Genomic DNA, 13801 nt, shown 5'->3' on the forward strand with positions numbered 1-13801 from the left:
TGAAATTATGCCTAGTTAAATAAAGGTAAAATAAAAATATAAAAAAATAAAACACCGGCCAAACCAGAATGATGCTGGGCCAATTGTGTGCTGCCTGATGGGACTACTGATCATGACTGGTTGTGATACAGCCTGGGATTGAACCAGGGTCTGTAGTGACACCTTGGTCACTGTGATGCAGTGCCTTAGACTGCTGTGTCACTCTGGAGCCCCAGGGCATGGTTCAAAAGGTTAACTTTTCCTCTATTACAGTACAATAATATCTCCATGTGTTTCAAGTGTCCATATGACCGATTATTTTGGACCAAACCTCAAATGCAAACAGCGAATTGAAACCGTTTGTCAGAGGAAGAAGTGATCTCTCATCTTTGGTGTTGTGAGTGGTAGGTGGAGGGACTTGGGAGAAAGAGGCGAAGCAAGAGGTTTCAATCTCGCCAAAATCTGTCCAAAATAAGCCCAATTAGTTTCTTTGCGTTTATTTTTAACATTGTCGCCTGCCTTCCCGCCTTTGAGACAACAACTCCTATTTTTAGGGCGGAGACAGTAGCATCTCGTCATTATATACAGATCTCTGGTGTAAATGGAAAGGTGTGGATGGCTGAGCTCGTGCAGAGGTTTCTTCTTAATTCGCTCGATGACGTTATGGAAAAAAGGTTTATTGGCTAAATGTGGCAACTCCTCTCTAGCTGTGAAAACTAGTTTTCAGGCCTTGTTGCGGGTTTTGAATAGTCATTCGGCTAGAATTGTAGGCTTGACCTGACAACCCTGATTGTGTATGTGTTCCATTCAAAGGGTGAATGGACAAGACAAAATATTTAAGTGTCTTTGAAAGGGGTATGGTGATAGGTGCCAGGTGCACCGTCAAGAACTGCAACGCTGCTGGGTTTTTCACGCTCAACAATTTCTCATGTGTATCAAGAATGATCCACCACCAAAAGGACATCCAGCCAACTTGACACAGTTGTGGGACGCATTGGAGTCAACATGGGCCGGCAGGTGTTCCTAATGTTTGCTATACTCAGTGAATGTAGACCTACAATATGACAATATGACATTTTCAATGTAAAGGTTGTATATGAAACAAGAAGTCATGGAGAAGGAAACCCTTCACCAGGCCCCATAGTATTGTTTTTCATTTGATCAACAAAGGACTTTTGAACATTCTGGACATTGAACGTTCTTAAACAATGGCATGCTGTCACTGGGAATAACCTAATGTAGCAGGCGTAACAGAAACACCTGAGCGGGATGCCCCACTTCCTGGTCTTGAGGAGAAGAATAAAAAACTGATGGGGTTCTATTCTGCACAGTTCAACCAATCCAGTACATGTGGAGGAGGAGTTAAGATGGAGTGTCACCATGAGGGGATTCGATTAATGTGTAAACCGGGTTTAGTTAGACAGGGCTGCCTTGCCAGGGTGAGCTGGGTGCCACGGTCAAAGCCGACGGTGAAGTCGGCTGAAAACAAAAGTGACGAATGTCAAGCAAGCTTAGTAATAAGTTGTGATGACACTGAATCCTAAGTGTTTTATTTAAGTAATAAGGCATGAGGGGGTGTGGTATATGGCCAATATACCACGGCTAAGGGCTGTTCTTAGCACCACACAATGCAGATTGCCTGGATACAGCCCTTAGCGAAGGTATATTGCTATTATAAACTGGTTACCAATGTAATTAGAGCAGTATAAATAAATGTGGTATATACCCGTGGTATACAGTCTGATATACCAAGGCTGTTAGCCAATTAGCATTCAGGGCTCGAACCACCCAGTTCATAAAGAAACATATATTGCTTAACCAGCCTTCCCAAGGAAAACGACTGAAAATTGGATAAAAAAAAAACATGTTTTATGTTCCTGAATGATTCTTCATGCTGTTTTGTTGATATTATGGCTCCATTTGAGCTAGGCGCTCTTCCCTCACCGCTTTTGCCCGGTGACGTGAAGCCCGGTTTACCCCGGGTCAGTATAATAGAACTCCCTCCTTGTTAACAGTGAGGCTCTCGTCCAAAAGCGGACGTCGCATCACAGGCTATCTTCCTTTTCCAGTGAATACCGGATGCATCCGATTGTGAGGGTGCTCAGAGAGCCTGTCAGGCAACAGTGCATATTCAAATCAAATCAAATGTTATTAGTATATTACTATAGTACTATAGAAGAGGCCATAAAAATAACAAGGAAAAGGATTCATACATTTTATGAAACCGATAGCCCATTTCCTCATACCAGAATTAACATGGACCTGCCTATTCATTCATATAGGTATCTGATATTAGAAATCAAAATATATCTCTTCCTGCATCCACATGTGATAGGCCCCGGATCAATGGCTTGCACTTCACGGTTGGAACATTGATCATGCAATGGATGCATGCACAGTCATGAGCTAAATTTATGTCTATAACCTTACCTACTTTATTGGATAAAAATCATTGTCAAAAAATCATCAACTTATTTATTTGAATATGACAGCCGGCCAAAGATAAGTTACCTCTTTTGAACTATTGATTTATAGTATTTTTCTGTTGTCAACACTTTCTACCACAGTACAGTAGAAGACCTAGTAGCATATGTCGTGAATGATGACCACTTGCTGTCAACATCTGCAGTGTTGCTCATGGATTACCCCATATCATAGATAGAGACACAATAGTGCTTTTCACTTATGGGGAAAGACTGACAGAAACAACCATAGATGAGTTTATCTCAGAGGATAGAAATCTGCAGAGGCTGGTTAAGAAATGTGGGGGTGGATACCATGTCAGACATCTGGTTGACTTTCTTTTGAATATGAAGAGTCTTAAGAGCATTCTCTCCTGTTTTAGATAATGGGTGTTGGGTTTTACCAGAAAGACACACAGTTACATTTAAAAAGCAAGACAAATCCAGTACTGGTGGATTTGTTTAATATATATATATATATATATATATATATATATATGTGTGTAATTTTAGATCAATATAAACTTACACAAACTGATAAAGAAGCAGTGTGATTATTATTGGTGGATGTTTTGTGATTTGTCACCAGCACTGTTATTGTAAATAGAGCATAGGAGATTATACTGGTAATAGGAGATTATACTGGTAATTTGCATGTAGTTGGTTATAGATGATTATGCTGTCACTCCATGTTAGAAGCCTCAAGTTCAGTGAGTCAAGTATCAATGTAGGCAGTTTGAGAGTTCTGATGATAGAGAGAAAGTATTATTTCATCTGAAGCACATACACACTGAAACACACTTCCATCTCCAAACTATGAATGTACACTATAGTTAACCACCCCTGGTTCCATATACTGTATCTTTTATTTTACCTTTATTTCACTAGGCAAGTCAGTTAAGAACAAATTCTTATTTTTAATGACAGCCTAGGAACAGTGGGTTAACTGCCTTGTTCAGGGGCAGAACGACAGATTTTTACCTTGTCAGCTCAGGGATTCGATCTTGCAACCTTTCTTGCAATCTTTGCAACCTTTCAGTTACTAGTCCAACGCTCTTCCCACTAGGCTACATGCCTATGTCTTCGTATAACCAATGGCTTGAACGTTTCAGTGTTGCCTTGTGGATCAATCTGACAGTGGTAAATAAAACTGAGGCTATTTGATGCTTTTAAAAAATGTATTTTGCATTTCCCCCCTTATCAAACATTAACAAAAGTTTAAAAAAAAGTAAAAATCACAAGACTGATTGAACATGGTGCATGTTTGAATGGATGGCAAACTGGTTGAACTAATGTATATCCTTCTTGTTTGAAGGTTCTGTCAACCGTAAATGTTATAATATGCCCAAAACAATTGAATGTACTGCACCATTATTGAGTAGTTGTTCAAGGAATAGGCAGTTCATCATTAATTTAATGCATTCAAATAGCTTGTTATGTAAAAAAAATGTTTTTACACAGACAAAACTCTTGTGAAATGATGATTGTATGTAAGGGACTGCATACCAAACTAAATTGCCTTGTAACATTACATGTGATATTTAAAGCATTTTCAGTCACAGAATAAGTAAGGTCAGGCTACTTAAGACATGTACTACAGCATGACTGTCCATCTCCTTTACAGTAATACTACCAATACAGCTCCCATTCCCTCCTCGGGAGCATGATGAATGGCTAAGCATAAATAGTTCATATTAATTTCATAGTTACTTCATGGCACTGTAAATTAAAATGACACCAAGAATACCACTTGACCACTTGTTATTGTTAAATCCATCCGGTACTGTAAAATGAACAGTAAACAATGGCTGCTAAATTCATTGAAAACATATACAGTATATATAAAACATTTATTAAACACTTTATTCAACTTTTGCACTGTTACACTTTAAACATTTCCAGTCCAGTGTCTTTCCGTGCAAACCCAACCCATAGTAAATGGCAGCTTTAAAATACACATTACTGCAATGTGAAGTCCAAACCGTAGACTATAAACATTTAGAGTAATTCTATGCTTCGAACACACCGACTGTGTTTTAAGCGAAGTATAATTAATCCCATCAAAATAGTCTGTTTATGATAGAGAGTTTTTTTTTGTTGCTGGGCCCCCCGCTTTCATAAAATCACAGAGCCACCTTTCCCCCCCCTCTTTTAAAAACGGCGTCTCCAATTTGAAACTATCGACTCTAGATAACCACCTCAACCAGCAGGCAAAGGTAAGGACGTCTAAAAGTTACTAATACAAGACATAAGCCTGAACCACATTCTTTTTGCATGTTTGGTGCAACAAATGGGTGTTCTTTCCAAATGGACATTAACAAAATGAAGTATGATTAAGTTTATTATCTGTGAAAAGTTTTATTTTACAACAATTCATTTTATACAAATCCTTCTATAATACCCTTATTGTAACGGTAGAGTAACTAATGAATACATGTCATTTGGAAATGAATGCATTATTATATCAGCATTATGATGAAGGCATTATGATGTAGGCGTTATGCACATTCCTAAAACGGGACTAATGTGGACTTATTACACATACTGCACTTTAATTGATTTCTGACATTGAATTCTATAATTTTTCTGCCTGCACTATAAAAGCTCTTACCTTTTTTAAACCTGGAATCCTTAATTGAAACGATAACAAAGCGTCCTCCTCACCACTGATGCTAAAAAGCTAAGGGCTGGAGCTGGAGAAATGTAAGCACTCGCAAATTCATAGACTGAGATATGGATGGACTGAGATTTAGGGTGGATTGCACCAACATGGATTAACTCTAAAACTGCGTTAAATCACCTGTTGGGGCTACAGGTTAGCAATGAACCCCGAGCCGGGATTGCTAACAAGGCTGGAAATTCAAAACATCAAAAATCTAATAATTTCAATTTCTCAAACAATCAACTATTTTACACAATTTAAATGATAAACATCTCCTTAATCTAACCACATTGTTCGATTTTCAAAGAGGCTTTACGGCAAAAGCATAAAGTTAGATTATGTTAGGACAGTACATAGCCACAAAAGTACAAACATCCATTTTCAATTCAAGGTCAGGCGTCACCAAAAGCAGAAACCAGCTTGAATTATGCACTAACTTTTGTCAATCTCCATCAGATGACACTCCTAGGACATTATGTTATACAATACATGCATTTTTTGTTCCATCAAGTTCATATTTATATCCAAAAACAGCATTTTACAGTAGCGTGAAATTCAGATTTTTTCTTCTCTGAAATGCTTCCGGTGAACATAACAAAATTACTATTCGAAAACATTGGTAAATTATAATATTGTCATTCAAAGAATAATATATTATCATCTCGTAATTGCTACCGAATGGCCAGATCTCAAAATAACTTTACTGGGAAATCACATTTTGCAATAAACGGGGTGCTATGCTAAGAACAACAGGCTATGCTATACAGTTAGCATCATCTAAAATCGATAATAACATTGTAAATACCCCCTTACCTTTGATTATCTCCATCAGAAGGCAGGATCCCAGGTCCGGAAGGCATTCCAGGTCCGGAACAAATGTGGTTTCTTTTGACAAAGTTCATAATTTATGTCCAAATAACACCAAGTACTTAGCGTTCATTATGCTCCCACAAAACGTGGTGTGGGGCTGGTAAAATCACGCCGAAAAGCTAAAAAAACCTAGTAAATAATCTATTTATGTTCGTTCAAACATGTCAAATGTTGTTTAGCATTAATCTTTTGGTCCATTTTTAACGTTAAACATCAGTAATATTTTCACACAACCTATTCTATGTCTAGATAAAAAATGATGACAAACTCACGTTTCTCAGATTTATGCGCAGGCGCAAAAAAATGAAGTGATGACATGTCAACTTCCTTGGATTCTAATTTGCTCTCTGTTTATCATAGACGCTTCAAACAACTTTATAAAGATCGTTGACATCTAGTGGAAGCCGTAGGAGTTGCGAAATGAATCCTTTCTCACTATGGTATCTATAAAACAATGACACTAAATAGTACAGTCACAAAATTCACATTTTTTTTGATCTATTTTTCACAGGTTTTTGCCTGCAATATGAGTTTTGTTATACTTACAGACACCATTCAAACTGTTTTAGAAAATTCAGAGTGTTTTCTATCCGAATGTGTTAATAATATGCATATCCTAGCTTCTGAGTTGGTGTAGGAGGCAGTTAAAAATGGGCACATATTTTTTTCAAAATGTCTCAATACTGCCCCCGAGCCCCAACAGGTTAAATCAAGCTTTATATATTAATCTTGTTGCACTAAACTTTAAACCTAGTTTTAAATTACTCCTAATTGTAATCGTTCTTCTAAACTAAGTTTAAGTTTTACTTTGAACTAAGATCACATTTTATCTTGTTGCTCCATTGTTTTTAAATCAATTTTAAATATAGTTTAGGGATTAAATCTAAACTGGTTGAGGTTGAAGTTAATCAAATGTCAGTGTAAGTGTTGTATTTTTTCGTGTGATAAGGTTTTTGCTCATGTATTGTCAACTAGCCAGGTAACTAATTTGACAAAAAAAATGATTTCATCAGCCTGAAGTGAAAACTCACTGGTTTGGTGCTGGTTTGTTTCCATTGAAATATCATTTCAACATATTGCTATAGTGAAAGCATTCTTGTTTTTATTTACATTTTACATTTAAGTCATTTAGCAGACGCTCTTATCCAGAGCGACTTACAGTAGTGAATACATACATTTCATGCATTTTTTTTTTTTTTTGTACTGGCCCCCCTGGGAATAAAACCCACAACCCTGGCGTTGCACACACCATGCTCTACCAACTGAGCCACTAGGCAAGTCAATTAAGAACAAATTCTTATTTTCATATGACAGCCTAGGAACAGTGGGTTAACTGCCTTGTTCAGGGGCAGAACGACAGCTTTTTACCTTGTCAGCTCCGGGATTCGATCTTGCAACCTTTCAGTTACTAGTCCAACGCTCTGACCTGGATTAAATTATTATATGTCCATTGCGCTGCCGGCTCACCGGTATGAACGAAATCGCTAACAGCTTTTTTTGTTCCAGCCCGCAAGAACTGTTGTCTGCTACAGATGATAATCCGTTTCTATCTGCCAATTTATGGGCAGTATCCAGACGACTTGTCCCCAGAGCTTCGTATACAGTTAATCTATTTCCGTAAGGTGTTGATGCCGGCAACTACGGAGAATGAGAGGCTCAACTAAAGATGTTACAGAACTGCTGAATTTGAAACACAACTCCCTTCTGCCCAGTTTCCCTGATGTTGTAAAGGCAATATAGCTCTATTTAACATCCATGTAAGTGTTGCTTCTGCCGATAGATCCTTTTCTAAACTACAACTCGGAAATAACTACCTAAGAAGCACAGAACGAATTGTCTTTGCGCGAACTCCAGGTCAACATAATCGATGCTGTCTGCAAAGATAAACGAAAGAGCCGATGGTCTGGAGAAAATGATACGCGAAAACACATACAAAAATCAGCGTTCTAGGTTTGAATTGTGGTGTTATGGTTTACAAGTTAACACTTCTGTTAATACATAAATATGAAGCAACATTTTATAGAGAGGGTAGAGTTGAGATTGCATATTACCTTTCTTTCTGTTCTATATGGACTTGAAGTTTATGTCAGTCAATGCCAGGGGGATACGAAACCTGCTGAAGAGAAAAGTTTTTTGTTTTGTTTTGTAAGGACTGCAACGCAGATCTTGTATTCGTTCAAGAAACACATTCATGCAAAGAGGACTGTAATTATTGGAAAAATCAGTGGGGCAGTGCCATTTTTTGGGCTTTGTGTATTGTATATGGATACTGTTCTAGTCCTCCAAATAACTTACTTCTAGAGGAAATTGAGGAAATTCTTAAAAGTCTTCGCAGAAAATATCCATCCAGTTATATTATAGTTGGTGGAGATTCTAGTATGGTTTATTCTAATGAGACTGATAGATTGCCCCATAGGCCTAACATTGGTGTGAACAAGTTGGTGAATTTCTGCCAAAGCCTGGACTTAATTGACATATCGAGAGTTAAAAACCCTGGAGAGAAACAGTACACATGGAGTAATAGAGATCGTTCACTACAATGAAGAATTGACTTGTGGGTGATAACCTCTAGTCTTGAGCCCAACACAGTAGAGGTCAAAATACTGCCTGCAGTCCTGAAGGATCATAAAGTCATATGGCTGACTGTAAGAATGTGCAGTAATGATGGTAAGAAATACTCTGGTGGTTATTGGAAATTAAATTACTCATTGTTATTGCATGATGATTTAAAAAATGGGATTAAGAATCTAATTTCTGTTTACTGGATTTTAGATTAGCATTGGATATTGTGAAGCAGTTCTCCAAAATCTCAGGTTTGGCATTAAATCTTTCCAAATGTGAGGTGTTGGTTCTGAAAGGAGCTGTCAATCCAGCAGATTGTAACATCTCTGAAAAAGATACTGTAACCTACCTCGGTGTAAAGATCACCAAAAATCTTAAGGCTGTGAATGTTCTTAATTTGAACCCTGTTACGGAATCGGTCAACAAAAATGTCCTCATGATTAGGGAGGGATTTAAGTCTTCAAGGAAGGGTGCTTTTATCCAAAGCTGAGTGGTTATATTGTGCATCCTATCTTTTTTCATCTATTGACATTCCCAAATCCACTTGCTGGACCTTAGATAAACTTTTGTACAGCTTCATATGGAAGCTGTCATAGACTTCACTCTCTTCAATCAGATATCAAAAATCAACTGGGTTAAAGAGGTACATAAAAAATCCTCAGAGTTTCTGGAATATTATACCTCATTTTGTTTTTCAAATGCTCGGAGGGCTTAATTTTTTACTACAATGTCCATATATTGTGGGTAAACTTCCTGTGACATTGGCGGATTTTCACCAGCAGGCTTTAATGTGCTGGGCTTTGCTGTATAAACACAACTTTTCACCTCATAAATGTTTTATATGGAATAATGTTATTACATAATTAATAACGATATTACATAGAAACAAGATGTTATTTTACCGTAACTGGTTGTCGAAAAACATTGTCCTTGTCAGCCAATTAGTTAGTATTAGTGGGAATCTATTTACGCGGAGAGAATTTATGGAAAGATACAACTTTAAGGTTTCAAGCAAGGAATATGACACGTTTATTAAAGCTATACCTAGTGGGATAAAATCTTTACTCCAGAATAATGCATAATTTGGAATATCTCCTATTGTAAGCGATATCCAGGTGAATGGCATAGGTTTACTAGATTAGAAATTCAACAATCGTTTATTAAGGGATATTTTCTACAGGAAGTCTATTCCCTCTGGGATATTTTGTTGGGCTTCATCGTTTGATGTAAACTGGCGCCGTGCTTGGGTCACTATACAGACATGTATGGTGACCAATAAATTAAAGAAGATCTCCTTTAAGATTATCCATAGATTCTATCCGTGTAATAGCTTGATTTCTAAATATATACCTGATGTTACCAGTGAATGCAGTGAACTAGAAACTGAATCTATTGAACACTTATTCTGTCATTGTTTATATAGTGAAGTGTTCTGGACTGACGTAAAACTATATCTTGGCCTCAAAATGCATACAACCATTGAAATTGCTAAGTTTGACATATTATTTTACTACACTGATTCCACAATTGAACGTGAGTATGTCATACATCTCTTTATTTTATTATGACCATTTTTCATACACAAATGAAAATGATGGAGAAAAAGCCCATTTTCTTATAAAAAAAAAAAATCTGATTTGGAAAACTATTTAGAGTCATTAAAACGTATACAAAACAAAATGTCCCCCAAAAAATGTCGCTACATGTCTGTACTTGAATTGATATAATGTGGATTTGTAATTATATATTTCTTTCTCTTATTTCTTTGTGGAATCCCTCTGGCTGTTCTGTTTGTTCTGTTCTGTTCTGCCTCATGCCTGTGTCCGAGGCCTAGGGGAATAAAAAACCTGTTATAAATCAGATACAAACATGGCATAATGAAGTGCAGGGCCGGCATTAGAACTAATCAGTTGGACAGGCATTTGATTTCCAGAGGTTGGCACATTTTTTCCCCACGTGATCTCCTATGTGTTTAAAATTGTTTTCATCGTAAAGACATGTCATTTAACTGTAAAAATGTATTACATTTTAATGTGGCATGAACACAACCAGTCATGATCACTTGAAAAAGTAGGTTACCTTCACACGTTCGTCCAAAATAATTCCATACGAGCTGTAAACTGCCAACTTTTTCGATTCGCAAGCGGCTGAATCTGGCTCACCTGAGAAAGCATCCAGTAAATTCAGAAAATGTTCAGTAAATTCACAATGTTTGTTCTTATATCATTAACACTTAGCTCTAAGTATAAGCAGGTGCAGGCAAACGAGCTGCAACGAGGTAGGCCTATTGATTCAGCACTTTCAAAATGGACAGAGACAGATTTTTTTATTTATCCGTTATTTTACCAGGTAAGTTGACTGAGAACACGTTCTCATTTGCAGCAACGACCTGGGGAATAGTTACAGGGGAGAGGAGGGGGATGAATGAGCCAATTGGAAACTGGGGATTATTAGCTGACCATGATGGTTTTTGAGGGTCAGATTGGGAATTTAGCCAGGACACCAGGGTTAACACCCCTACTCTTACAATTTACATTTACATTTAAGTCATTTAGCAGACGCTCTTATCCAGAGCGACTTACAAATTGGTGCATTCACCTTATGATATCCAGTGGAACAACCACTTTAGAATAGTGCATCTAAATCTTTTAAGGGGGGTGGGGGGGTTAGAAGGATTACTTTATCCTACAATAAGTGACATGGGATCTTTAATGACCTCAGAGAGTCAGGACACCCGTTTAACATCCCATCCAAAAGACAGCACCCTACACAGGGCAATGTCCCCAATCACTGCCCTGGGATATTTGATTTTAGACCAGGAGAAAGAGTGCCTCCTACTGGCCCTCCAACACCACTTCCAGCAGCATCTGGTCTCCCATCCAGGGACTGACCAGGACCAACCCTGTTTAGCTTCAGAAGCAAGCCAGTAGTGGGATGCAGAGTGGTATGCTGCTGGCAGATATGTTAGTTCAGATACATTCAGCAAGATGTTGAGTTAACTTTACTCTTCCTTAAGTCACCATACAGAGAGAGAGAGAGATGTGGTTAGCCTACCATTTTAAGTATTTTATTAGGCCTATGTGGACTAAAAAGGAAGGGAAATGCAACCACAAGGATCCACTTTCTGCAAACAAAACGAATCTTGCAAAATCAACCGGAATTACATGTTTATATTAATGAACATTTTGTTGAAAACAAATATTTCAACGGGAAGAGACTGTCACTGGCAAACATAGTTACAGACTCAACAACATTATATTGTATCCCCTCCTCATGGAGAAAAGCACGAGGTAATTATAATATACAAAGTAAGCAAAAAAAAGAAAATGTAATGTATCATTCTAACATTGCCTAAAATTATGAATAAGACACTAATGCGAATATTAGTCTAAGAAGCAATGAGAGACTGAAAATGTAGCTTTAGTAGTTGTTCTGTAAGATCACACTTCTCTCTAAAGAAACAACATTTTTCATCCAACAGAGACCCTGATTGCTCTGGTTGGAAAGACTGTTCCTTGGAAAAGCTTGACAGCACTCCAAAACCCAAACATGACCGGTGAGTACTTAGTCTACAAGACAGAGATAAATCGGTTTATTTGTTTAATGCGTTTTCACAAAATAATGTTTTATTACATTATTAATACATTTTAATAAAATGAATGTAGGCTTGGAACTTCATTTATAGATAATGCCCTTGTTAATTTGCTTACAGTTAATATTCTATAAACCATCAATGTCTAAGAAGATAGAGACTGATCATATTCAGTCGCTGTTCTGTAAGATGACCAAACAGAAAGAACATTAGACTTCTTTCTACAGTAACAACATTTCCTTCTTATTCAACAGAACAAAATAAAGAGGTCCGGATTGTTCTGGTTGGAAAGATTGGATCTGGGAAGAGCGCAACAGGAAACGCCATCCTGGGGAGAAAAGCGTTTGAATCCAAAATGTCCGCTATTTCTGTGACATCCTCAAGTAAAAAGAAAAGAGGAATGGTGGGAGGGCAACATGTAGCTGTCATCGACACACCTGGCTTGTTTGACACTAAGTTAACACAGGAGGAGGCACTGAAAGAGATCTCACAGTGCCTGCTTTTCTCTGCTCCTGGTCCCCATGTGTTCCTGGTTGTGCTCAAGCTGGGAGGATTCACTGAAGAGCAGCAGAACATTTTGAAGATGATCCAGAAACTATTTGGTGATGAAGCATCCAAATACACCATGCTTGTCTTCACACATGGAGACCTTCTTGATGATGTAACAATTGAAGACTTCCTGCATGGAAATCCCAAACTGGAAAGTTTCATTGCCGAATGTAATGGGGGATATCATGTCTTCAAAAACAAAGATCAGAATCCCTCCCAGGTCACTGAGCTGCTTGAGAAGATAGACAAGATGGTGAAGATGAATGGAGGAAGCCACTACACCACTGAGATGTTCCAGGAGGCTGAGAGAGTGATTGAAGAGGAGAAGAACAGGATCCTGAGAGAGAATGAAGAGAAGATACGTGGAGAGAGGGTAGAACTGAAGGCAAAGTTTGAAGGAGTGTGTCTAAGAGAAGAAGTAGAGAAGCAGGGGATAAAACAGGAAAGAGAAGCTAGAAAGAATGCTGAGAAATTTAACAACATGAGAACAGGTGCTGGAATCGGAGTGGCTTTGGGAACATTTGGAGGCCCAGTTGGTATGTCAGTTGGTGCAGCACTGGGAGTTGCAGTGGGAGCTGGAGTAAATTTATGCAATACTCAATGAGAGTCCGTAGCTAACAGTGCTGTACCTTCTAAAAGTTGTTTGATTTCATTACTTGATATTTAATGCTTCCTCTATATACAGTTGAAGTCAGAAGTTTACATACACCTTAGCCAAATACATTTAAATTCAGATTTTCACAACTCCTGACATTTAATCCTAGTAACAATTCCCTGTTTTAGGTCAGTTAGGATCACCACTTTATTTTATGAATGTGAAATGTCAGATTAATAGTAGAGAGAATCATTTATTTCAGCTTTTATTCCTTTCATCACATTCCCAGTGGGTCAGAAGTTTACATACAGTCAATTAGTATTTGGTAGCATTGCCTTTAAATTGTTGAACTTCGGTCAAACGTTTCGGGTAGCATTCCACAAGCTTCCCACAATAAGTTGGGTGAATTTTGGCCCATTCTTCCTTACAGAGCTGATGTAACTAAGTCAGGTTTGTAGGCCTCCTTGCTCGCACACACTTTTTCAGATCTGCCAACAAATTTTCTATAGGATTGAGGTAAGGGCTTTGTG

At 37.8% G+C, this 13801-nt stretch overlaps 1 protein-coding gene across 1 annotated transcript; it reads left to right on the plus strand.

The window, feature by feature from the left end:
- The first annotated feature begins 4622 nt into the window (after positions 1-4622).
- On the plus strand, positions 4623-13581 carry LOC106602215 (GTPase IMAP family member 9-like). The gene is made up of 3 exons (XM_014194724.2): positions 4623-4657; positions 12017-12091; positions 12382-13581. The coding sequence occupies exons 2-3, from the start codon at positions 12085-12087 to the stop codon at positions 13278-13280; spliced, it is 906 nt and encodes a 301-aa protein (XP_014050199.1). The 5' UTR covers positions 4623-4657; positions 12017-12084; the 3' UTR covers positions 13281-13581.
- The last annotated feature ends 220 nt before the right edge of the window (positions 13582-13801 follow it).

This window comes from Salmo salar, chromosome ssa04, assembly GCF_905237065.1.
Source record: "Salmo salar chromosome ssa04, Ssal_v3.1, whole genome shotgun sequence".
Lineage (NCBI taxonomy): Eukaryota > Metazoa > Chordata > Actinopteri > Salmoniformes > Salmonidae > Salmo > Salmo salar.